Source organism: Brassica rapa, chromosome A01, assembly GCF_000309985.2.
Source record: "Brassica rapa cultivar Chiifu-401-42 chromosome A01, CAAS_Brap_v3.01, whole genome shotgun sequence".
Taxonomy (NCBI): domain Eukaryota; kingdom Viridiplantae; phylum Streptophyta; class Magnoliopsida; order Brassicales; family Brassicaceae; genus Brassica; species Brassica rapa.
The window spans coordinates 5216704-5241704 of NC_024795.2; the positions used below are offsets into that span (position 1 = coordinate 5216704).

At 30.7% G+C, this 25001-nt stretch overlaps 4 protein-coding genes across 5 annotated transcripts; 3 read left to right on the forward strand and 1 right to left on the reverse strand.

Annotated features, from left to right (window-relative positions):
- Positions 1 to 2213: 2213 nt before the first annotated feature.
- LOC103861006 lies at positions 2214 to 5852 on the forward strand. 2 transcript variants are annotated; one of them, XM_033273387.1, is made up of 3 exons: positions 2214 to 3972; positions 4085 to 5474; positions 5593 to 5852. In XM_033273387.1, exons 2-3 carry the CDS (start codon positions 4086 to 4088, stop codon positions 5629 to 5631), a joined length of 1428 nt encoding a protein of 475 aa, XP_033129278.1. In that variant the 5' UTR covers positions 2214 to 3972; position 4085; the 3' UTR covers positions 5632 to 5852. The 2 variants fall into 2 exon arrangements, with proteins under 2 accessions (XP_033129278.1, XP_009136949.2); XM_009138701.3 differs by having other exon boundaries at positions 2228 to 5474.
- A 272-nt stretch (positions 5853 to 6124) lies between these two features.
- Positions 6125 to 10380, forward strand: LOC103856692 (protein MALE DISCOVERER 2). Its single transcript, XM_009133809.3, has 12 exons — positions 6125 to 6867; positions 7045 to 7314; positions 7403 to 7532; positions 7616 to 7687; positions 7780 to 7923; positions 8011 to 8124; positions 8198 to 8706; positions 8777 to 8967; positions 9053 to 9185; positions 9270 to 9424; positions 9590 to 9781; positions 9937 to 10380. Exons 2-12 carry the CDS (start codon positions 7230 to 7232, stop codon positions 10192 to 10194), a joined length of 1983 nt encoding a protein of 660 aa, XP_009132057.1. The 5' UTR covers positions 6125 to 6867; positions 7045 to 7229; the 3' UTR covers positions 10195 to 10380.
- Positions 10250 to 14233, reverse strand: LOC103856700 (protein DOG1-like 4). The gene is made up of 2 exons (XM_009133821.3): positions 13571 to 14233; positions 10250 to 13292 (listed from the first exon to the last, which is right to left on the reverse strand). The coding sequence occupies exons 1-2, from the start codon at positions 13994 to 13996 to the stop codon at positions 12999 to 13001; spliced, it is 720 nt and encodes a 239-aa protein (XP_009132069.1). The 5' UTR covers positions 13997 to 14233; the 3' UTR covers positions 10250 to 12998.
- A 6878-nt stretch (positions 14234 to 21111) lies between these two features.
- Positions 21112 to 24263, forward strand: LOC103856711 (protein DOG1-like 1). The gene is made up of 2 exons (XM_009133834.3): positions 21112 to 22707; positions 23691 to 24263. Exons 1-2 carry the CDS (start codon positions 22398 to 22400, stop codon positions 24158 to 24160), a joined length of 780 nt encoding a protein of 259 aa, XP_009132082.1. The 5' UTR covers positions 21112 to 22397; the 3' UTR covers positions 24161 to 24263.
- The last annotated feature ends 738 nt before the right edge of the window (positions 24264 to 25001 follow it).

Here is a 25001-nt window from a genome sequence, read left to right on the forward strand (position 1 = left end):
ATCTTATTGTATTTGCATTTAGTTATTAAGCAAATTTATATATTCATGAGAAAATATATTTAAAATATATTTTGTATTTAATTTAGGCTAAATTCTGACCCGTATTTCAAAACTGGATTTCTTTTTACCAATATTTTTATGCTTATTCATTTTAGATAATTTATTATTGTATATATAAAAGTGTAAGATATGTTAATTTTTAGACATGTATTATATAGTTTGTTAATTTTAAGTCGTTCTATCATCATATTATATTTTTAATAAATATATTATATTTATAAAAATAAAATTTATAAATTTATCAATTGAATATAATTTTATCATATTTATTTTAGTATAATAATTATATTTTAACATGATCATGACTATAAAAGTAGATAAAATAGGATATAATTTATTTATTGTCATTTCTAAACGATAACTTAAAATACATTAAGTTATTGTTTAAATATTACACTAATTTATTAGAATTTTTAAAATATAATATATAAATATATATTATATTTAAAATAAAAATATATTATGATTAAAGTAGTTACAAAGATTTTATATTATTAACTTTAAAGAAATACATGTTAATTTTTATACATGTATTATATAGTTTGATAATGTTAACCCATCTTACCAACATATTAGATTTTATTTTTTTAACATAAATATTTTATAATTACGAAAATAAAATATATAAATATATAAATTTAATAAAATTTTATTATATTTAGCTCAATATAATAATTTTAATTTAATATGATTGATTATGATTATATAATAACTAAATATTATAGATTTTTTTATTTTTCATTTTATATAACTGAATATATTAATGTATAATAATATTTTAAACTAATTTCAAAATTAGTGAAAATATTTAAATATAATTTCAAAAATGAAGATCTTGTAAAAATCTTTTTTAAACAGATTTGTTAGAATTTTAAAATAAATATATTTATATTTAAAATGAAAAGATATCAAAAGATATTATGATTAAAATATTTTAAAAATTATATTTATTATTAGTCTGAATTAAAATATAGTATGAATTTCTATAAATATGTCCACTAAGTCCATTTTTAAAAAAATCACACATGAATCAAGATTGTGACTTTTGTTTTAATATATACTAGATCTTGACCCGCGCCCCCGCGCGGGTGTTAGATTTAACTTGCGTTCAATGTAAATTTGTAAACCATTTATTTTATAAAATGTCCATTTATATTTTTATGTTTTGTAAAATATTTAGAGTAGAATATATTATATTATAATATAGATGTTTGATAATAATTTCTTATATGTACGTAATATTATATTTATAATTTTATAATTGATGCAATTTGATGTAATTGTAATATTCATATATTAACCTATTGATTTTTTTTGTTTATTTATTTAAAAATAATTTAATTTTTTACAGTAGGTTTTTATGAATTATTATTAATTTTATGATATTATATTTTAAGTGAAGCGGCAGATTAGTAATTAAGAAAGAAATGTAATGGCTAAATTTGTTAATAAAAAGAAATATTTAATCTGCTATCCGTGTTTCCAAACAATTCTCATTTAATCTGCTATCCAAGTTTCCAAACGACAGAATCTGTAAAGAAGAAATAAATACAGTGACTAAATATGTAAATAAAAAAATATTTAATCTGCTATCCTTGTTTCCAAACAATTTTCATTTAATCTACTATCTAAGTTTCCAAACAGTACCAAAAGGTACTTCAGTTTTAATAATATAGATTTTTTACAGTAGGTTTTTATGAATTATTATTAATTTTATGATATTATATTTTAAGTGAAGCGGCAGATTAGTAATTAAGAAAGAAATGTAATGGCTAAATTTGTTAATAAAAAGAAATATTTAATCTGCTATCCGTGTTTCCAAACAATTCTCATTTAATCTGCTATCCAAGTTTCCAAACGACAGAATCTGTAAAGAAGAAATAAATACAGTGACTAAATATGTAAATAAAAAAATATTTAATCTGCTATCCTTGTTTCCAAACAATTTTCATTTAATCTACTATCTAAGTTTCCAAACAGTACCAAAAGGTACTTCAGTTTTAATAATATAGATGATTGCTTTTGCAAGTGTTCTCGTTGGGCCTAATCATATGGGCTACTGGGCCTTGTCATAGATTGAGTGTGGGTGGGGCATTATGACTGTGAGTGGTTTGCCACGTGAAAGATACTCCCTTCCCGCAAATTTAGGGATTTTTGGTCAACTAAACTAATTTCACTTTTTTCTTTCAGAAAGAATAAGAAAAACACAAGGAGACATAAATTTTAAATATTTTGTTTCTACTGTATTTCTCAAGCTTCTTTGTTATTTATTGATAAGTTTATTTTATTAGTGTACTTCTCAAGTTCTCGATTGCTTTAAACGGTTTCTCCTTCCTCTTTTTGTTTACGTAAACTTAACTTATACTGTAATTTATTTATTTTACTGCTATTTCAGTCATGATTGATCTATGTTAACAACTAAATTTCGAGATCTGGTATCGCTTGATGTATGTATAAGAGCTCAAAACGAAGTTGTTGAAATAATGTTTTTTTTTTTCCATTAAAACGACTCTACCTATAAAATAAGAACGTTGTGTTTCCATGTAGACAATGTAAAGTCAAGTGTTAATTCGTTCGTTGCTTTTTTTTTTATGGACTAGTAGGTTTTCAACTTGTAGGCCCGCACATTTTTTAAAAACAATGTCTAAGCCTTGTATTTTTTTTAATATCTGATTAATTATATGCATTCCATCGATGAAGAATATTATATAGATGAATATATCCGATAATTTTACCGCCATATGAAAATACACATCTGACTGCGCCATTCTGAATCATCCTATGAGATCCATGTTCGATGATACGTCATTCACCATGCTGAAGATCTTTTGTAACAATATTTTTTATAATCTGCATAATTTGTATTTTCTGGAGTTTGAACCCCAAACTTCCTAGTGTAAAAGCATTAATGACATATTAATGCTTAAATTAAACCTTGTAATTTAAACTCTTTTTTTAGTAGCAAACAGTTTTTAACAAAGTCACCTCCCAAATTCCTATTAGATTATTCAAGATTTCAAATATGAGGCCAACTCACAGTCACCAAAAAATTTGTTAAACATGAATTAATCGGACGTTTGAAGAATGAAGAGTGTTCAGGTCCAAACAGACATTTTTGAAAGAAACTTTGAAAAAAAAAATCAATCAATGCATTCCGAGAAAAAGAAAGAAGATTAGTGCACCATCATGAAACATTGTGTGTGGCTCTCGGAAAAGGACAGAAAAACATGTGTTCCATTACCAATGAAGTTGGTCCACTTCACTTACTGCTTATTTGGCTCACATAAAAGTCTTTTCTCATTTTTACTTTATTTTATTTGTTTTATTGCTTTTGGAAGAATAGTTGAAACACAACCACTCCTCACGTTTTGCCTGAGGAATCATTTACACTAGTGCCAATTTTGTCTCTGATCTTCTTGTATTCTAATGTCTAAAGATATTCAAATTTTCTGTGAAAGCAGTTTAAGTTCCAACATCAAAACAAAAATAGTTGTTGATCTCATCATTAATTTTCAATCAAATATTGCGGTGTGCCGGTGATGGGATAGATTGATTGATTCGAGCTCAATTATATGAAAAGAAACCATAGTATCTTACATTAAATTCCCTCTGAGACCAACATATTGAGAAATTGAATTTAAGGGAGAAAATAAAATAAAATGGAAAAGTCTTTTTATCAACAATGCTTTTATCTAAATTCATCTGCCATTTCCCTAAACTCAAGCCTTCAATCTCGGCCCCAAACATTCGGCGATATATACAATAATTCTATTTCTATTTATTTTTCCTTTTTTCTTTTCTTTTTAATCGACTACATTATTAAGAACAACTACAATCACAAACACAACAGAAGAAGAGATCCAGTGGTTTCTGATTCTTGCTTGAGCTAACTTGGCGTCTTTTCATTTTCATTTTAGTTTCTATATTTTATACTCTTCTCATTTTTAGTTCTTTAATTGTTTGATCTTTGCTTATACAAAAGTGAGATTAATTAGGTTTCTTGAAAATCTTTTTAATTTTCAAGAATGGAGGGGAAGAAGCTGAATTTATATGCTCCATTACCATCAATAAGACGAATGTCAAGTAAAAAAGAGTATTCAAGTGAATCAGAGAACAAGAAGACAGCCATTACAAGACCAGAGCTTCCATCACGTCTGAGCAAAGAACAAGAAACGCCTGTTTTTGTATTACCAGACCAGAGTTTCGATCATCTCACCGAACCAGCTTCAGTTCCTTTTGTTTGGGAACAAATCCCTGGAAAACCAAAAGATGACATGGCTACACTGATCCAAGAATCAGGCTTACTAGAAACCGATGATGAAGACGAAGAAGAAGAAGATGAAGATACTGTTTCTTCTACTGGAAGCTTCTCTGTTAACTGCAGCACAAGTGGAGTAAGCGACATCGAGAAGAACGGTGAGAGATCTGAAGATGTCTCGTCTAGAGAAAGTCTCGATCTAATGATGTCGAGGTTCTTACCAGCTGCTAAAGCAATGGCTTTCACACATCAGAAGCACCAATCTCCTTCTTCTTATAACTCCTCGGAGCAGAAGCAAACCGTGCAAAACAGAGAAGCTCTTGTAACTCGCCAAAGACGTCAATTAGTAGCTGAGCATGAACATTTCGCTATTGTTCAGAGTCTTTACGATGATTTAAACATCGAAGATGATGATGAAAGCGACGACGATGATGATGATGATCACCGAATCCTCCCTGAAGTCACTATCAAGAAAGCTTGTGGATTCTTGCCAAGGCTTTGTGCTAGAAACTCATTCAAGTTTTCAAACCCGGTTCCTCTGGATACAAAACTAAACCGGAGTTTGAAACATTCGGGAGAGCAAACCGGGATACCAAACTGGTCGACTAGGCGTCTTTCCGGTTTTACCTCTCCGTACCGAACCTCTTGTTCGGAAACCGGTTTTCTCGGAGCTCCGGTTAAACCGGAGAGTTTCAAGAGGCTAACCAGAGGGATAAGCAAGTCTCAAGAACTGTATCCACCGAGAACAAGAAGAGAGACTCTTCCTAACTACTCACATTCTGGAGAAATCAGAATGTTTAGAAACTCGACCTCGACTCCTTCCAGGATCCAACGGACGACGACAATGCACGACTCGAGGTTCCTTGTGGAGGAAGTAAACAGAAGAAAAAGCAGCAGCATCAACAGGTCAGGGAGTCTTTTGAAAACGTCGCCGGAATACACGGCGGCGGCGATCTCTCCGCCACCCTTACCGGAAACCCCGTCTCGGTCTTGGCTCCGACGGACACTCCTCCCGCCGGTGAGCCCTAAACCTTACGGCGTCGGTGTAGGTCAAGTTGGTACTAAGAAACTGGATCAGGAAATTCTTGAATCTACAAAATGGGAAACGATCGTTAAAACATCTTATGTTCACAACGATCACGTTCGTTATTCTCAGGTATTAAAATACTCTTTGCACATTTATTTTTCCTAACAAAAAAATCAATTTTATTTAAAGAAATTTGTATTAGTGAACTTCTAATTAATATATCTTCTCTTTATGAAATCTTATGCAGGAACTGGTTGTTCATCCCTCTCGCCAGCAAAATACATAAAAACCAGTGAAATTACTTCTTTTATAAAATTAAATAAATATCTTTAGAATTTGCCTCTCTTTTTTTGGCAGGCAACACAAATTTACCTGAGATTTTTGTGTGTGAGAGTGTGTGTGTGTATTATGATTGTGGCATTTGTTTTTCTGACCACATGTTTTGTAATTGAAGACCTAAATATTATTGATGTTTGATAAAACATGCTTTATAAAGTATTTTGCCTCGCAATGAAAAAATTTGGTTTACAAAACCGGGGTTCATATCAATTGCTTTTTTTTTTGTTTTGTCAAATATCAATTGCTTTAGAATAGTTAAAATCCCCATATATGAATAAAATTAAAAATTATATCAATCTCTTAATACATTTATGTTGTATTTGACTTTTGTTTTTCTCAACACATTTGAAATCTGATATTGACGGAAAATATATATTAAGAAAATAAGAAGTTATGGGAGGCATGTAGTGATGAATAATGATGGTTCATGCACAAGTGCACATGACATCAACTGAAAAAAAAAACATTTATCTTGAGTGACAGTGCTAATTATAGATAACGACTTGAAAACTGTTTTATACCGTTAGATTAAATGATATGATATCCAACGGTCAGTAATATTTACTATTTTATTACCGGCCCTACTACTAGTAGTAAAGTATAAGGCAGGCACGTCTCATTGGTCCTACTACACTACTTTTTATAATAAAGGAAATACAAAACATAATTATTTAAATTTACTTTAAAATATTTACACAACAACAAGGTGACGTGGCTGAGTACAATAATCATCTGTGATTCAATTAGAAGAATTAAGCATCTATAATTATGCAAAGTATGTAAACTAAACGCAAAATTACAAGGAATTAGTGATTGAAGAAATTGGAAATTTTTATTGCAAAATAATTTAAAAGGAATACAAAATTCTGCAGAGAGAGATAGGGGAAGAAAAGGGAGAGGGAGGAGAGAGAAGGCACCACCACCCTTTGGCCCCTAGAGAGACCAAAGATGATCGAAGAGAGAATACTCTGAGATCATCATCATCATCCTGCAAAAACAAGAATTCGATTTTTTTATTTTATTAAAAGATTGGATTTGTTTATATAATTGTTATCGATTTTTCTGGAAATATTTTGATTTCTTAAATCCCCTACACCAACATTTTTCTTGCCCTACCTGCTTCTTGCTTTCTTCTTTTTCCAGAAACATAACAAAATCGCATAATAAGCAATTCCTTTTTACAGTAAGTTTTTTTAACCTTCCAATCATTTGCTTGATTCCTTTACGTAATTTGCAAGGTTCTTCATCTAAAAGAGGAAAATATATAATTTTAGGGGTTTTCTATACATTGCTTGTTCGAGAAGTTATCCCTTTCGTAATTATTGGTTATGATGTTCATCTACTTTTTTTGTATTGTCAGGTATTAAGAAACAACGAGCTGTATAGATCCAAGATATGTATACTGCGATCAAAAGGGTTTTGTGACATTAATTTTCAAAACCTGGAAAATGATCAAGGACCCTGATATTCGAGATATTTTTGGATTTTGATTTGTAAATTAGGAAAAAAAATTAGTATAGTGTTGTTTGTAAAAAAAAACTTAAAATGGGTTGTGGATTCCACTACTCTTACGTCTTCTTCTTGATCATTACCCTTCAAGCTCCTCTCTCGTTTTCTGTCAACTCCCAAGGTTAGATTTCAATAAATCCCATATTCTTCTTCTTGTTTTTAAGATTTGTTTAGGGTTTTGGTTCTTATATTTTTTGGGTGAAATTTAGAATACACATTGTTGAAGTTCCGGGAAAGAGTAAACTCGGATCCTCATGGAACTCTTGCAAACTGGAATATTAGTAGTGATCTCTGTTCTTGGTCAGGGGTAACTTGCGTTGACGGCAACGTGCAGATTCTGTAAGTTCCACTGTTCCATAAAGCTGCAAGATCATTTCTATCCCTTAATGTTCTGATAAGTAATGTCTATGTGTATTTAATAGGGATCTTAGCGGATGTTCTTTGGGAGGAACGTTAGCTCCTGAGTTTAACCAACTAATTGAACTAAGATCTCTGTAAGTATCTCTTTAATGGTAAACTCCAATTTTTTAATATAATTTTGCTTGGTTTATGGACTAACCCACGTCTTGTTCTTATTATCTTATAGGATACTCTCCAAGAACCATTTCTTTGGAGAGATTCCAAAGGAGTATGAGAGTTTCTCAAAACTTGAATTCTTGGATTTGAGAGACAATGATTTAACCGGAACAATTCCACCCGAGCTAACCAATATCTTATCGCTAAAACACTTGTGAGTTTATAGTTCAGTCCTTAACAAAATGTGTTAAATAATGTTACTTAAACATAGTTTGAAAATGACCTTGTTGAACTATTCCAGGTTGCTTTCTGGTAACAAATTTCAAAGTGATATGAGTATAAAGATCCTGAGAATGAAACTGCTGCACTCTCCTTTTGCTGTTCTTGGCTGTGCAAATAGAAAACTTGGACACTGGTAAGCTCTATAAAATTCTGATTCATCTAACACCATATATGATCTTCTAAAAATGGAGATTCTCTCTTGACAGTATTTCAAGAAACCATATCATTCGAGTTAAAAAGATTGAAGCATTTGTATTCCGTATCAAAGCAACTTCAAGACGTTTCTTGAAAGCATTCCCAAGTAAGTTCGATTTCAAAAGACGTGAGTTACTCGAGGAGACAAGTAACTTGGCGGCTGAGCCTGCTCCACAAGCTCCTAGTCCTTCTCCAGAGACTATAACTGAAGCCTCTCCTCGAAGCAGCGGGTCTTTCCCAGCAGTAACCAACGCAAAGAAGAGAATACCACCTTTAGTCCCTCCTCCACCTTCTCCCGATGAGAACACTAGTTCTGATTCCTCCAAGAATCAGCCACAAGATAATAAACAGTCAAAAGGATCTAAACATGTATGGCTCTATGTGGTTATCGCGGTTGCTTCTTTCCTCGGTTTACTGATTATAGTAGCTGTTATATTCTTGTGCCGTAAAAGAGCTGTAAAGAGCATAGGTCCTTGGAAAACTGGTCTTAGTGGACAACTACAGAAAGCTTTTGTCACCGGTAAGAGACTTATTTCATTTTTAACTCTGTTTCTTTGAGGAACATTAACGTTGAAACTGAAACTTCATAGGGGTACCAAAGCTGAATAGGGCTGAGCTAGAAACAGCGTGTGAGGATTTCAGCAACATCATCGAGACGTTTGATGGTTACACTGTGTATAAAGGAACTTTGTCGAGTGGTGTTGAGATAGCTGTGGCTTCTACCGCGGTTTGTGAATCTAAAGAATGGACTAGAGCCATGGAAATGGCTTACCGTAGAACGGTTTAGTTACACATTTAAATAAAAAAATCAAATTAAAGAAAATCGTTTTGAACGAGTTATTGTATAATATATTATATTTGTGTAGATTGATGCACTTTCTCGGATCAACCATAAGAACTTTGTGAATCTGATTGGATACTGTGAAGAAGATGAGCCTTTTAATAGGATGATGGTCTTCGAATATGCTCCAAATGGAACCCTTTTCGAACATTTGCATGGTAAGAAAAAAACATTGGTCTCAGGTCTCATGATGTTCTTCTTGTCTATATTCTCTCGGTTGATATCGTTTTTGGCCCTATCAGATAAGGAGATGGAGCATCTTGATTGGAGCGCAAGAATGAGAATAATAATGGGAACTGCCTATTGTCTACAACATATGCACGAGATGAACCCTCCCATGGCACATTCGGACTTCAACTCGTCGGAAATATACCTAACCGATGACTACGCAGCCAAGGTTAGCTCTAACATCTCTGAAAATGTTTCTGTAAAAGTGTTGTTATTACAAGTTTCTAAGCTGAAGCTGCGCAAGAACACGTGAAACTGTTTTGAAAGATCAAGAAACCTCTTAGAGATATTGTCTTTAAGCCACTAAAAAGATTTGTATAACAAAAATGTGTAGGTCTCGGAGATTCCATTCAACTTAGAGGCGAGATTAAACCCGAAGAAACACGTGAGTGGTGACTTAGAGCAAGCCTCATTGCTACTACCTCCAGAACCGGAGACTAACGTCCATAGCTTTGGACTCTTAATGCTCGAAATAATCTCCGGAAAGCTCTCATTTTCAGACGAATATGGATCTATCGAACAATGGGTACGCATTTAAATCGCTTTTTCTTCAAATAAAATATTTTATAACAACCTGCTCTCGGAATATTTTTGTTTATAAAAGAGGTTCATGTTTTCTAAAATTTCCGGATCCTAGTGTTTCAGATATGATCGTTATTAATGTTCTTGGCAATTTTTTAGGCATCAAAACATCTGGAAAATGACGATTTAGGAGAGATGGTAGACCCATCGTTAAAGACATTCAAAGAAGAAGAGCTTGAAGTGATATGTTATGTGATACGAGAATGTCTGAAACCAGACCAGAGACATCGACCTTCAATGAAAGATGTAGCGGAACAGCTAAAACAAGTTATTAACATAACTCCTGAAAAAGCTACTCCAAGATCATCTCCTCTTTGGTGGGCAGAACTCGAGATCTTATCCTCTGAAGCAACTTGACCCTCAATGAAATGTTCTTTCTCTGATACGTTGTACCAATTTTTTCCATTTTTTCTTTCTTCTGGTTTCTTAAATCAGTTTTCTTATACGAGCTTTTGGTTCTTGATTCTTCACATTCAGTTTGTTTTGGATTAGTGTTTGCTTCTTGATGGATTTGATATAAACGAGTTTCGATATGTGTTTGTATAACGAGGCACGGTAGTATAGGCAGATATCGTATTCACGTGTCTATTTGTGATGAAATATTTGTGACTAATTTTTATTTCCTATTGGTTTGCTTGTATATGATACTCTCAAAGGAAGAATTGCCAAAAAATTAAAAAGATAATCACAAAGGACCGCTAGGATTACCAAAAATAGGTTCAAGCTAAGAGCTGGTGGTTCTCTCAATGTATTGATGTAGAGCGAGTTTTACGCATAGAAGAGATGATATCTGGTTCTGAGATTTTTTTTTTTGTAAACTAAGGTTCTGAGAATGTGAATCGAAGAATGGATTATGTTACGATTATGTTTGGAAGTTGTTTCCCTTGTTCTTGTGTCTGTATCAAAATAAGTTTTTTTTTTTTTAAAAAAGAGAGACTGAAGATGTCATGTACAGTACGGAACCTCCGTGGATGGACCTAACAACTGATGATGCAGAAGATGCATCACGGACCCTGAAGATACGTGGATAAGTGATGTTGAGCTGTAAAACATGCAAATGAATGAAATATTCACTGCAACCGGTTATAGTCTCTGGCGGTTTTAGTGGTAGGTTTCGAGTGATATCTTGTGTCATCTATTAAGTTTTTAAAATCGATAATAATAATAATAATAATAATAATAATAATAATAATAATCAGAATGTTTAAGTTAATTTTCAGGATTTCTAGAAACAGTTATATGTGAAATGTTATATACTTTTTAGATATGTTAAAGAGACAACCTTCTGGTTTATTTTTGGCATCGTTATTATAATGTGAAATATATGCAAAACGAAGATAATGATTTGTCCTGGTAGATATATATATATATATATATATATATATATTAAAATTGCTAAAAATAGTTATTAGTATAAGTTACACCTCAAAATATTATGTTGAAGAATGTTTTCACATTTTTAAGACTGATAAAATAATTATAAGTAAAAATTAAAAATCAATCAGCTTTGCGGATAAATTTTAAGATCACTACAATATTCATATAAAATATAACATTACACAGAAAAAAATAAAGATACAACCAAATTCAAATCTAAAAATAAGAGACACCATTACAACACATGAAATAATTTTTTTTTAATATATAAATATTAATTAAAATCAACCTGAAGTCGGGCATCGAGATGGTTACAACTCCCGGCTAGCAGGGAAACGTTGAGAATATAGGTTACATGCACTTGGCTAAAAGAGACATGAAATAAAATTTGAAGAACCTTTCTCCTGAATTCTCTTAGTGCAATCTTCATGTTTGGATATCGACCGTGCAATGAAACTTAAAACTTTCTCTTATTTTTTTTTTGTTGTATAACATTGGTCAATTGCCACTACTGATACATATGTCCATCGACAAAGAACCCATATAATGATTTTTTGGAAATAAATAATCATTAGAATGACCAATCTTCAACGATTCTAAAACCATAGTCATACAACAAAAAAATTATTTCTCCAAGATTCATTATTGCATGTCCAATAAAGATGTCAAATGTAGTCTCTGTAGATATCAAACACCTTTGTAGTTGCATTGACATGGACAATCCCAGTTTTGATTATGAATCCAATATATTTATTCATTCCACAGAAACCAAAAAAGAGATTATCCTTCATCTTCTAATTTCCTGACTCCGACATACATTTTTCATGATCGTTTAATAGCAATTGTTCCAAAGCAAAGCGGTTAGGATAGTTTCTTACCATTTAACCTAAATTCAACTTGTCATTGATTATGGTCATGAAGTCAATGCCTGAAATTACAACAACAAATTGGAAGAAGAGAATCACTTTTTAAGTGTTACAAAAAAAAAATTGGAAGAAGAGATAAATAACTACCATTGTGAGTAAATCTGAATGTTTTTCTCCATTATAAGGAAAAACAAAACACGTATAGATTGTTTTTAAACAGGATCTCGAGATGCATTACGGAGAAAGTATGTGTACACAAGCAAGATACAAAGTGTTGTCAATTGCGGATGAACTCAACCGGATATACCGTAGTGACGAGTCCAGTGCAAATAGAGTTATAGTCTTATAGAAAACGAACTCTTCCATGGATCTTCGCAGAATCAACATCCTTAGATGAGAGTTGCAGAAAAATGGTGATTACAACAATAGTCATTAGAATCGCCTTGTAACAGTCTTATTCGATTTAGCTTATTATTCTATATTTAGTCTTATCTTACAAAATGAAAAGTTATGCTGAAAAGAGCCAATTTTCAAAATATTTTTTTTTGACATCGCAAAACATTCTTTTCTAAATAATAAAAATGATTTAAATTGGAAAGTATCAGTTGAAGAATTGTGATGATAAAGAGATGCCATTTTCCCAAGCATTTCCAAAATTATTGACAAGCAAGTGTATAAGTTCTCGTAGTAAAAACATTCCAAAAACAACCTATTAGTAATCAGTGTATTACCACAGAACCTTCTCGAAGTTAATATGACAGCCAGTCAGGGATCTATATGTTTCTTTTGTAGTTCGTATATTTTGAAGATTCCACACAAGAAAAGAGGTAGTTAATGGAACTTCATTTTTTTGTTCATACATATGAAAATAAAAAACAGGTACATGGCAAGGACGAAACAAAAGTACTGAAGTATGTGTCAGGAACCATAGGAGTGAGTGACATTATGCCTTTCGTTTCCCCACCGACGTAACTGAACCTGAAACGCAGCCGCCGCTGCCAAAAACTCAACACACTGGGGCGGAGCTAAAACGTCTAAAATACCCTTAAGCGTTTTCAGCCGCACACAATCTGCCGCCTTCACCATCTTTTCAAGCCTCGTCGCTAATCCCTTCACCGCCGCCTCAACCAACACTGTAGATTCTCCTTCGACTCCACCGACACGACATCCAAGTCTCGCCAGCTCCACCATTTTCCTGTCAGCCATAGCCACCTAGAGACGACCTCAAAAGTGTACAAATTAATCTAAAATAACTCATTCTTTGCATATTTGACGTTTGCTTTCATTGGTAACAGTATCATGCAAATATAAAATTATGATAATTAAATTCTAAACAAAAAGAAACATATTAGATATTTCCTTTTCTAAGAATCCAGAATCCCAGTTCAGATTTTAATGGTTTAAAAAAAAAACTATTCGAACATTTAATCCCAAGAGAAAAAAAATAATTTAAAAATCTGAAATCCGTACGAATCCAGTTGTGGACCCACCTGATATCGCTCCATCTCTGTCTCAATTCTTTCTTCGTCGAACCTCGTCTTAACTCGCAGCTCCTCCAACCTCCTCACCTGAGCCTCCACAAGCACCACCGTCGGCCTCCACGACTTTCTCAGCCTATCGAGCATCCGAAACGCCGTCGACGGTTTCCATCCGGTTAACCAAAAACAAGATTTCTCTAACGGGTTTAGCCAAACCGGTCCAAAGAAGGCTAAAACGTCTTCTCCTATGGCTGCCCATTTCGCTGTGTAGTAAGCTTTGTGATGTGCAGTAAGCTTTGAGATCAAACCTCGGAGCTCGATCTCACTCATAGTGTTGATGTTGTTATGAGCAATTAAGAGCTGATGAAGATATTGCTCGAGTTGAAAAATCCAACCCTCGTAGAACTCGAGGAACTTTTCTTCTACTCGGTTTCTCATTTAGCTTTTCAGTTGTAATATTCCATATGAAATCGTAGCGTTTTGGGACAGTATTTATACCTACGACTCTCTACATATACACTGTTATAATTATAAATATGCATGTGAATGTATATGTAATCATATTTTATCTAGTCCATGACCTCGTCATGGATCTATATTACTAAACCGAGTAACTACTCTAGTTCAGTCAAAACCTTTATCCCACAGACAAAATAAAAACAAATACTGACATTTTGAACATTTTTAAACATAAAACGATCAAACACATTATTTGTGTACTTTTATACGAGACTAATAAGGACAGTCGTGGAATAGTCAAATTATGTTACATTATTTGTTGGTTACTAATAAAACCTAGTAATATCGAATATTAAGTCACTGTCAAAATGTTTGACGATATCACTAAACTTGGAGAAGTCATACTGAATTAAACTTGATACATTGACCAAAAATATGACCTCGAGAATGTCGGCATGCAAGATGTGAACGTATCTACATGTTTATGTGTATGCGTTACAAACGTATTTATATATAGTTGAATGTACAGAGATACGTATACGTGTATATTACAAAAATTAATAATTAACTAAAGATTTTCTTATGAAAGAAAAATCAAAATCTTCTAGGGAAGACGTAACACATGGAAGAGCAAGAGAGATTATTACAGTTGCATGGCTTACGCGCATCGCACGCCGACTGCAAATATGTGACGCTTTGCAAAATTAGTAAATATTCTTTGAATTGACATTATTTTAATTAATTTTTATAAATAATTTTAATAATTCTCTCATGCAATTCTAAAATAACTTCAACAATAAATATTTTTTTAAACAATGAGGATATATAGATATATTCAAAAGCTACAGAAAATGATGTATTGATAAAATCAATAAGATTGTTCTTACTATTAAAATTATCTTTCTTCAATGTGAAGTAGAATCGAAAAAAATGACTACAGGTTTTTTGACCTCTGAGTGAACTGAAACGGCAGATAACACAAAGAACAGATGGCTCACGTGGATACACGTGTCGCTCTTTAGCCATCTTTAGCATCAACGTGGAACATAGCTCCCACGTAAGTTGCCAGTCAACCTCTACTAATGTGTTATATACATGTTTTTGTAATATCATTATACTTCTGCTTATGTACCTCTTAAAACCTACTAAAAGTCTAGTATCAATATGAAATATATGTATACTAATTTAATAAAGAGCTTTAAACAAAAATAATCTAAACCATTTCTGGAAAGTAGAAGTATAGGATTTTGTGTAAATTCTAAAAAGTAAATTTTGTCTAAATAGTTGAACATAAGAAACCAGTGTAAAGAAAATACATGTTATGTGGAAAGTTATAATCCAAATTATTTGACAAAGCAGGGAAATAAATTAAGTTTGAAAAAGGAAATAAATCAAATACTGAATTCCCCATGATCTATATTGCAATTAGAAACATAGTACTCTATTTCAACTGATAGATAGTTGGAGTTTTTTAATATTATACTTTTTGTAATATAAATTATATAATATCATCATATATAATCAAAATGAAACATCTGAAACATAAATTTCCATAAGTAGATATTTAGACAAAATAAAATAATAAAAAGAAAACAAAAATAAAATTGCTTTTAAAACATGCTATAATCCATAAGATTCTATGATAAATTTATATTAAAAAAAAAATTTCAACACATCATATTTTATTTTTAAAAAAGATATTATACTGAAAATACTAAACATAAAAAAAAATCGTTCTCACACTAATAGAATCTAAAAATCTCTTAAAGCAAACATACCAGCAATTAATATTATTTTTGCATCTAACAGAGAAGAAATCAGATCAACATAAACCCTACAATAATTTTTTGAAGCTCACTTTTTATCATTAATGATTTGCTCGCCCCAAATCGACCCTAAGTAAAGAAATTCATTTCATTAGACATTTCAATAAAATCAAATAGAAAGCCTCTGGAAAATCAACCACATTGTTTTGACACAGAGAGTGCCTCTATGATACAAGACATCATAGAAATTTCAAAACTAAATGAGTTCAAATTCCGTCATGTCTCTCGATCTATGCTAAGTAGAGTTGATGTACTTGCAAAGTTAGGTAGAAAAAAAAAACAAGAAAGACTGTAATATCTTGGTTTTATTAATAAGAAAAAGGGTTGACCAAAAAAAAAACTTGGATTTTGTTTTTTTTCAGTAAATGTATAATCGCTAGCCCAAACTGATTTTTGTCTACAGGCCTAGCCCAAATTATTTATGATTTAGTTAATAGTTTTGGAGGACGATCAATTTTTTTTTTTACATTTTTTAATCTTATTTGAATTGATGAAGAGCAAGAAAGATGCTTTGATGATTTACTTGTTATACCAAAAAAAGGAAGATGATTTGGTTTCTATCTGCATACCAAAAGACCACGTTGCTGAAGTGCAGGACAGAGTAAAAGTGTCTTGGTGATTGTATAAACTGTGCCTAAACGCTAGATATACATAAATTTGGTGCTTATTTTTCTATTTCATTAAAAAAATTACAATATATAAATACTATAAAATCTATTATCTGTATATTACGATATATGATATTATATGTTATAAAAACTTTAATAATTATATTTTTAAATTATGCTGTATATTTAATGTTTTATTTTGACACTTACGTTGTCTACATCTCCAATTAAATAAATTTACTAGGAGTGGAGAAAAACATAACCTAAAAGTAACGAAACTCAAACTAAATTATATGTCCTAATATTCGGTTGAATTTTTTATCAAACCAAAAGTTTTAGTTTAGTTTTATTTTAAACTTAATCAAACAAAAAAAATCTAATTAAATTAACTAAATATATTAATAATATAAAATTTAAAATGCTTAATCATTTAATCCAAATAACTTAATATTGAAAGATATTATATTTATAAATAAATAATTAAAAATAATAAAATAAAGAACAAAATGTTTTTAAACTATCATCAAAACTAAAAAAACTATCCAAAATATTATATTAACTTATATTTAATGATTTAAAATTATAGATTATATCTGGTATATTTTCATTTTGATGTTTTTTATGTTTAAATATAAAAGTATGAAGATCAGTGGTTAAATGATGATTTATTTTATGTTATATAGATTATATTTTCTTAATTAAATTATAACAGAATTAAAATCAAATCAATTAAACCGTATCAAAGACAAATCAAAATAGATTCAAATCAAGCCAAATCAAACATAAGTTAAATTAATTTTGGTTTACTGAAGTTAAAAATGATTAGAACAGAATAAATTAGACCCGAATCAAATTTGAATTCAATCCGAAATGCCTACGAATATATTTACTAACCATTCGGTCACAATTTCTTAGCGCTTACCACTTTCTTACAAACTCTTTTAGCAAATAATAGGAAATAGGACACGTGTAGTAGGTGTTGACAAGCCTGCACGAAAAGTTATGTTATTAAGTAGTACATGTCTAGATTCACAACTATAAATAGAAACTCTTAACATTTACAGTAAAAACTAAACTAGAAACAACTTTGCCGTACCATTTTATTCATGGATTAAGGTTTTGTGAATCCAAATCTTTTCTTCTTCTTTTGCTTTCATGTTAGTTGAGATTTTAATCCAAATCTTTTATTCTTCTTTTGCTTTCATGCTTGTTGAAATTTTAATTTTTGGGTGGATTCATCTTTGATCGGTGGTGGCTTCACCATATGTGTTTAAAACACAACGAATTAATAATCCAAGCATATCTATGTTCAGATATATTACAGCATAATTGTTTTTGGCCTTTCTACATGAAAAAAATCGCAATAATATAAAAAGAAGTTTTAAAATGTAGCGGAAAGCACATGCTCGGCCTCGGTGAGTGAAGAAAGACAGGTGAGAAATGAGAATAAAACAAGAGAAGAACAATGAAGATGCTCTGTAGCGCAAGTCCACATTAACTTTCACAACGTTATATAATATAAAATGTATTGGTTGGCTTTGTGAGTATGCTTAAAGTTAGATGAGAAAAAAATAAACATACACAAAACTTGAAGGGTGTTTTGTTTAGACAATGTAAACTAGTGGAAGTAGACACTTGCCCTATTTTTTTCTCAATTATCATTGTTACCTCCTAAACATCATCTAAACTTGATTTTTATAAATTTGTTTGTGTCATTATTAAATTTATTTTTATTTAAATACATGGATTACTACAAAATTATCTGAACTGAATCACGCTGAACTAAATATTTATTTGTAACGACTATTGGTTTAGATATTTAATGAACATATAAAATTTGATATTAATGATTTTCTGAATCATTAAATCTGCAACGAAAATGTGGTTTCTAGAATTTAGACATCTAATAGTTTTTGTAGCGAAAACTAATTGACTTACTGTAGTGACTCAAGTTCTAAGATTGTTCGTAACCATACCTTTAGTGTTCTATTGATTGCAGTTCTGAATTACATGTTTAATTTTTCTGGATCTAGCACATTTTTTAATTATTTCACAATATGTTTAATCCGTTGTTTTCTTTTATCTCTTGCTATTTATTGCTTTATACTATTCAAAATATCTAAATCTGAAACATATATTTTATTGTGTGATATAAGTACATGTGAATTTGATCTCTGAGTAATGCAACTACTTCTGAAATCGCAGAAATTACTCTTAGGATAAGTTTAAGTATATTAATCTCTTAAATATTACTTGAGAATTATTGTCTTAAGTTTACTTATGTGTCGGTTATATATCAATTTATATTTTTTTAAAATGACGTGAATTATATAAAATACGACATACTTAAAATTAATTGTGACAAAAATATTTTCATTTAATTTAATTTATATTATTCTAATCTTTTAAAAATATGTAATAACACATACATCATCACTAAATTAAATTTATTCAGAAATATCATCAAAATAACATAATAATAGAAAATAGAAACATAATAAAATTTCACATATTTTCAAAATATTATTTAATTCTATTGTTTGATAAGTGTACAATTTCTTATTACTTAAAAAATCTTCAAAAAATATTTGTAGATATTAAAAAGAAATTGAGATATTAAGATTATAGAAGTATACACATGCCCTATTTTGCTGAATATCATTGGCATCTCCTAAAAACAACGTTTTTAAAACCTAACCTAGACACTGAATGACAATTTTCCAAAGCAATAAATTATTGGTTCGATCGCGGACAACCTATGGATTTTTATTATATAATAATATATTAGCTATTAAAAATATAATGTTATTTTAAAAAATAGATATCAAGAAAAATACTTAAATTTATTTTATATATAAACTTTTATTTTACATGCAAAACATCAAAATAATTTAGCTAGTTAACAATTTTTGTAACAAGGTAGAAGATGACATATAATATAAAAATCAAGATTTAAAATATATAAGTATTTAAATCTTTAATGTGAATAATAAACTAAATTTTAAATCCAAATATACTAAAAGTAAAATATCAAACTATAACAGATTGTCGAAAGTAAAATACACTAATACCAAATAATATCAACTATTTTTGATTTTATCTATCATCATTCTATTTTATTTTCTTCATGTAGCATAATAAAATTCTCATCAAAATTTAAAAATCACAAATAAAATCAAAACTACAAAAACAGTGTCGTAAGACTCATGATAAAAGAAACTAAGAACATAAAAGTCAAAGGACATGTCTCGACAGTAGAGGAAGACGATAGTAAAAATTGAAAACCTAAGTTCTTATTTAGAATACAAAACAGATATTAATAGAGTAATTTAAAAAAAAAATAAAAAAATAAGTAAAAGTTACGTATTGGATCAACTAGTAGTTCAACCAGTAGCTAGATTCCAAATTTTTAAATAATGGTTTTTTAAAACCTTAAACAAGATTACATATCAGGTGACTAGGTTTATTAGTTTGACTATGCGTCCGAGTCTGATTTCAACACATTGCCTAAGCATTATTGGAGAATATGTTTTTTAAGTTTACTTACACGTCATAATAATATTCATTTTTATTTTTAAATGACATGAATTGCTACAACTTATGATATGGCCTGGAGCTAATTGTGATTTAAACATTTGCTTTTAATTACGATTTATATTTCTTAAGATTTATAAATATGGTGATAATTCATATATCATTATTAAAATAAATTTATTAAAATATAACATTAAAACAATATAATGATAGAAATAGAAATATAATAAAAAATTTACAAAATTTCAAAAATATTATTTAATTCTATTATTTGATAACTGTGCAATATCTTATTACTAATTTGTTTTCAAAATTTGTTTGTAGATGTCAAAAGAAATTGATGGTATTAAGATTAGAAATTTATAATTTAAAATTTTGCGTTTCTCAGAAAATATTTAGTTTTACCTTTTCATAATTTTAGATTTTTTTTTATTTCTAATAAAATTTCCTCTTAGTTTTAGGCAATTTAATTCAATATATTTAACCAAAAGAAATAGGTAAAAAAATCAATCCAATATTATAATTTAAATATTTACATATTTATTCTTAAATAAATTTTTTTTTTGCTTGAGAATATAGTCCTCTGGCATGCTGATCAAGATGAGTTTAAGGCTCTCTTCAGCTAAGACCTTGAATTACTTGAAGATAAAAGATGTGTGGTCAATTGGAAGAAGATTACTTGGTTCCCGCAGGCTGTACCTTGCCATGCTTTCATGGTTTGGCTTGCATTCAGAGATCGTCTCTCTACAGGAGATCGAATGAGTACTTGGGACATAGAGCAATGTTGTATGCTGTGTGGAGAGAAGAATGAAATAAAGGATCATCTATTTTTTGCATGTCCCTACTCGTTTACTTTCTGAATGCAAATCACAAGAAAGCTGCTTGGCAGCCTAATATTTCCAGACTGGACTGATACCGTAGTGTCGTTACAGCAACCTGGTCGGAGTCGTCTGAACTCTGTGCTACCAAAGATGATGTTTCAGACGGTTATCTACTCTATCTGGAGAGAGCAAAATTCAAGAAGGCATGGAGGTATATGGATCACAACGGCTAAGATCTCTCGAAATATTAACAAGCAAGTTAGGAACAGTATATCATCTCTTTGCTACGACTGTGATCATCCGTCGAATGAGCTGATGAGAAGATGGTTTGAAATCAATTAAACTTAGTTTGGAAAAGACTATTTGTTCTTTAATTCTTTCCTAGTAGTTTAAATCACATACTCCAACTATTTGTAAATGTGCTAGTTTGATCAATAAATTTGATATTTCATCAAAAAAAAATTAAACAAAATTATGTGTTTTCTTAATTGTTATGTTTAACTATATCAAAAATCAAATTAAAATATTGCTAAGAAAATAATAAAAACTAAAATTAACAAATTTTATTTTAAAATATAATTTAATTTTGAATATAATTTTTTGAGTATGGTGCAGAAAAACACTAGTTCGTTTATATATCCGTAATTATTTTGATGGACAAAGTTATCTCATTCAATGATATAACAAATTAAATAAATCCTCTCAATGAGCTAAACTATTTTTCATTACGGTAGGTAAAGCCCCTTCTTGTATCTTCTGAATTGGAAATCTGAATTAATATTTGTCGCTATTTTCTTGTCCTTCTTCTATTTCCACCAACTGAAAGATAGACTTTTGGTAACTTAGAGGAAGATGCTTACTCTTTTCCGCCTGCCGCCTACAGTTATGACCACTTGCAAGCAGCGACAGAAAAACATACAACTAGGGCCATCTTTTAGTGTACTAGTCCAAATCTAAAAGTGAAAAAACATTAAAAAAAATTCAAAATAAATAGATAAATTTGGTTTAAAAATCCAATTTTTTTAATATATTCTTAAATTTATAGTTTATAATTAAAAGAAAAACCTCAAATATACAGAAATAAAACTACTAACTTTTAAAATTATTTCACTATATTATTAAATATATAGTTAATATTTTTTTAGCAGAGCCTTAATATAATTTGAGACGGTCCTGCATACAGCCAAATATTAATTTCGTGTAAGAAAACAAACTGTAAAATATATAAACCAATTTCAAAACGACCTATAATAGTGCCAAAAATATATTTCTTTATTTGCGAAAACGCCAAATCCTCCGTAACCGTGTCTCAACATAAAATGTATCCATGCGCTACTTGTTTGCTCACACCCTCAAACCACGCATTTTCTTCTAACATCCTCTAAACACACATATACGTTAAAAGTAATATATTAACAAATTAAATTGTAGACTTCGTACTGGTGCCTAATCTGGCACTATATATTAAAACCCCACGAATACAAAACATACAGAATACAAAATCCCCCAAGGAGTTAAAAAAAAAAACTAATGGAGAATCCGAGGATCATCAAACATAGAAGAAGTTCAACAAGAATGTTATGATGAGTGGATGAGTTTACAAGCCAAACGCATGACGGACCTTAAACGAGCGTTAGCTAACGGTGAGAAAAACGATGGCGCGCTTCGAGAATTGATACAGTCAGTGATTGAAGATTTTAAAGACTATGCGCGAAAACGATCAGAACATTCTCGTCGATATAGCTCAAACTATTTTGCTCCGACATGGAACACTTGTCTTGAAAACGCACTTCTTTGGATGGGAGGTTGTCGTCCTTCTTCGTTTATACGACTCGTATACGCTATGTGTGGGTCTCAAACCGAGCTCCGTCTTACCAACTTCTTCCGTGACAACATCGGCGGTAAGGTTATACGCATGTCTATCTTGTTTACGAAAAGAAGACATTTACTAATTAAATGATATGTTTTAGGGTTTCATAAATGCTAATATTCTCTTAATTTTCTGATTGAAGATTGGTGAGTCGGATAGGGACTATGATGTATAGTTGGGAGTGTAGTCTGAAAAATATTGTAGGATGGTCTTGTTTTATATTTCAAATGAAACTGTTTACTTCCTTGGATTCAACCAAAAACTGTCTACAATTCAAGGAAGTGGAACATTTTTATTTTGAATTTTATAGTCTGAAATTGCATTTTAAAAGATAAAGACTATATATGATCTAGTTTGAAGTTCAGCGCTGTCACTAGTTCGACAAGAAAAAATCTAGAAAATACGTTTAATGGATGCGCGCACTGGTGATTAAATATAATAAAATACGATAAACCATCAAAACTTGAGTTTGATTTACATCTTATTTATTATATATCTCGTATAACATTGTTTATATAATTTAAGATAAAAATTGATATATTAATATTATTATTGGTGTATTTGTTTTAGAGTATTTTCAACTCATTTCTATTTGTTCCTTCTGAAATAAATGTGAGTTTTACATTAATTTTTCTTTTTAAAATATTATTTTGACGAGTAACTTTGTTTTGGATTTTTTATATACTAAACCATAGATAGCAGTTACAATGACTCAAGTGAAATGTTCGCCAATGAAATAAAGATGGATGAGTAGGTAAATTTTCACTCCTACGTGGTATTATCTTTCAATAAGGGTTACAATGTTTTAACTGTTTACTTTTCAAAGACAATCTGCTCCTAAACCAAGCCGGAACACGTTTCTAGGTTTCTAGTTGTTAATCGATGCGTGTCGTAATTATGTCGGCGTCATAATAGCCAACTATCTTACACAGTTACACTGTTCTCCTTTCTTACACAACTATCCCCTAATTAATATCACAGCAAAGGTTGTTTTGATAAATTGGGCATCCGTAGGTCTAAGCATGGCTCTGGGTGAGACACCTGGCAGGGTAGACGGAGCAGGCGAGTCGATGAGTGATCTAACGGCTGAGCAATTATTCAAGATCAACGAGCTACATATGAAAACGGTGCAAGAAGAGAACATGCTGACTAAGCAATCGGCGACTTTACAAGAAGACACGGCGGATATGCCTATCGCCGTCGCGGCGTTCCACAAAGAAAGGATCGGAGAAGCCGACGTGGAGGTGGAGCGTGCGCTTGATAAATACGAGGACGAAATCGCTCGTATGTTAGCTGAAGCGGATAAGCTGAGGTTAACCACTTTAACTAAAATCGTTGAGATCTTAACGGCGGTTCAAGCGGCGGACTTTCTACTTGCCGGGAAGAAACTTCATTTGTCGATGCATGAGTGGGGCAGACAGAGAGAACGTCGCCTTCTTGAAGCTTGTGGTGATGATTCCGGTGGAGAATTTTCCGGAGGGTAAACTTTGTAGGTCGGACGTTATCAAATATGTAGTAGAGGATAATAACAACAAGACTATACTAATCTTGGCATTATATAATATAAAATCTTCGTTTTTGAATTCCTATTTTGTTCTCGTATTTACTAAAGTATTTTAATACGTAGATTAGAGGGTGATAAGTAGATACTCTGTAGTCAGTACCCATACACGTGTGGTGTAATAAGTTACATTGCTCCTATATCAAACGTATGGCGGTAACATCCGGAAATTATAGGATAGATGAAATTGACAAACAAAACGTACTGGTCACGGTAAATTTACCACGTGGCGATAAAACGGTTTAGACTGGACAGTTGGCAATAAGATTATTATAAGTCCGATCGATATAATAATGTTTTAAAAAGTAAATAAAAAGATTGGACACATAGTTGGACCACAAAAACTAATTTTGAAAATTCTTTGTAAAGATATATAATTATGATAGTTTTATAAATTAGTAAATATACTTACATATAAGTAAGATAGTATATTAAAATAAGTTTGAAAGGTTATATTAAATATAAATTTTTTTTACTAAAACAAAATTTTAAGAATCTAATTTTTAAACTATATGCAATATTAAAATTTAATGTGTAGAAATTTTTTAATTTCTTCATCAATATTAAAATTAGTCCAATGTACGAAGTTCAGAGGTACAAAAAGGCGAATTTATAAAAGTTCATGAATAAATCTATAGAAGTGTTTAGTTTAGTCTCTAAATTGAAATGGAGTCCATGAATAAATTTTCTCTTTGGATATTCAAATGAAATCTGAATCGTAGCCTCAAATAATATGTAGAATGGTTCTTTTTTTTTTTTTTGAA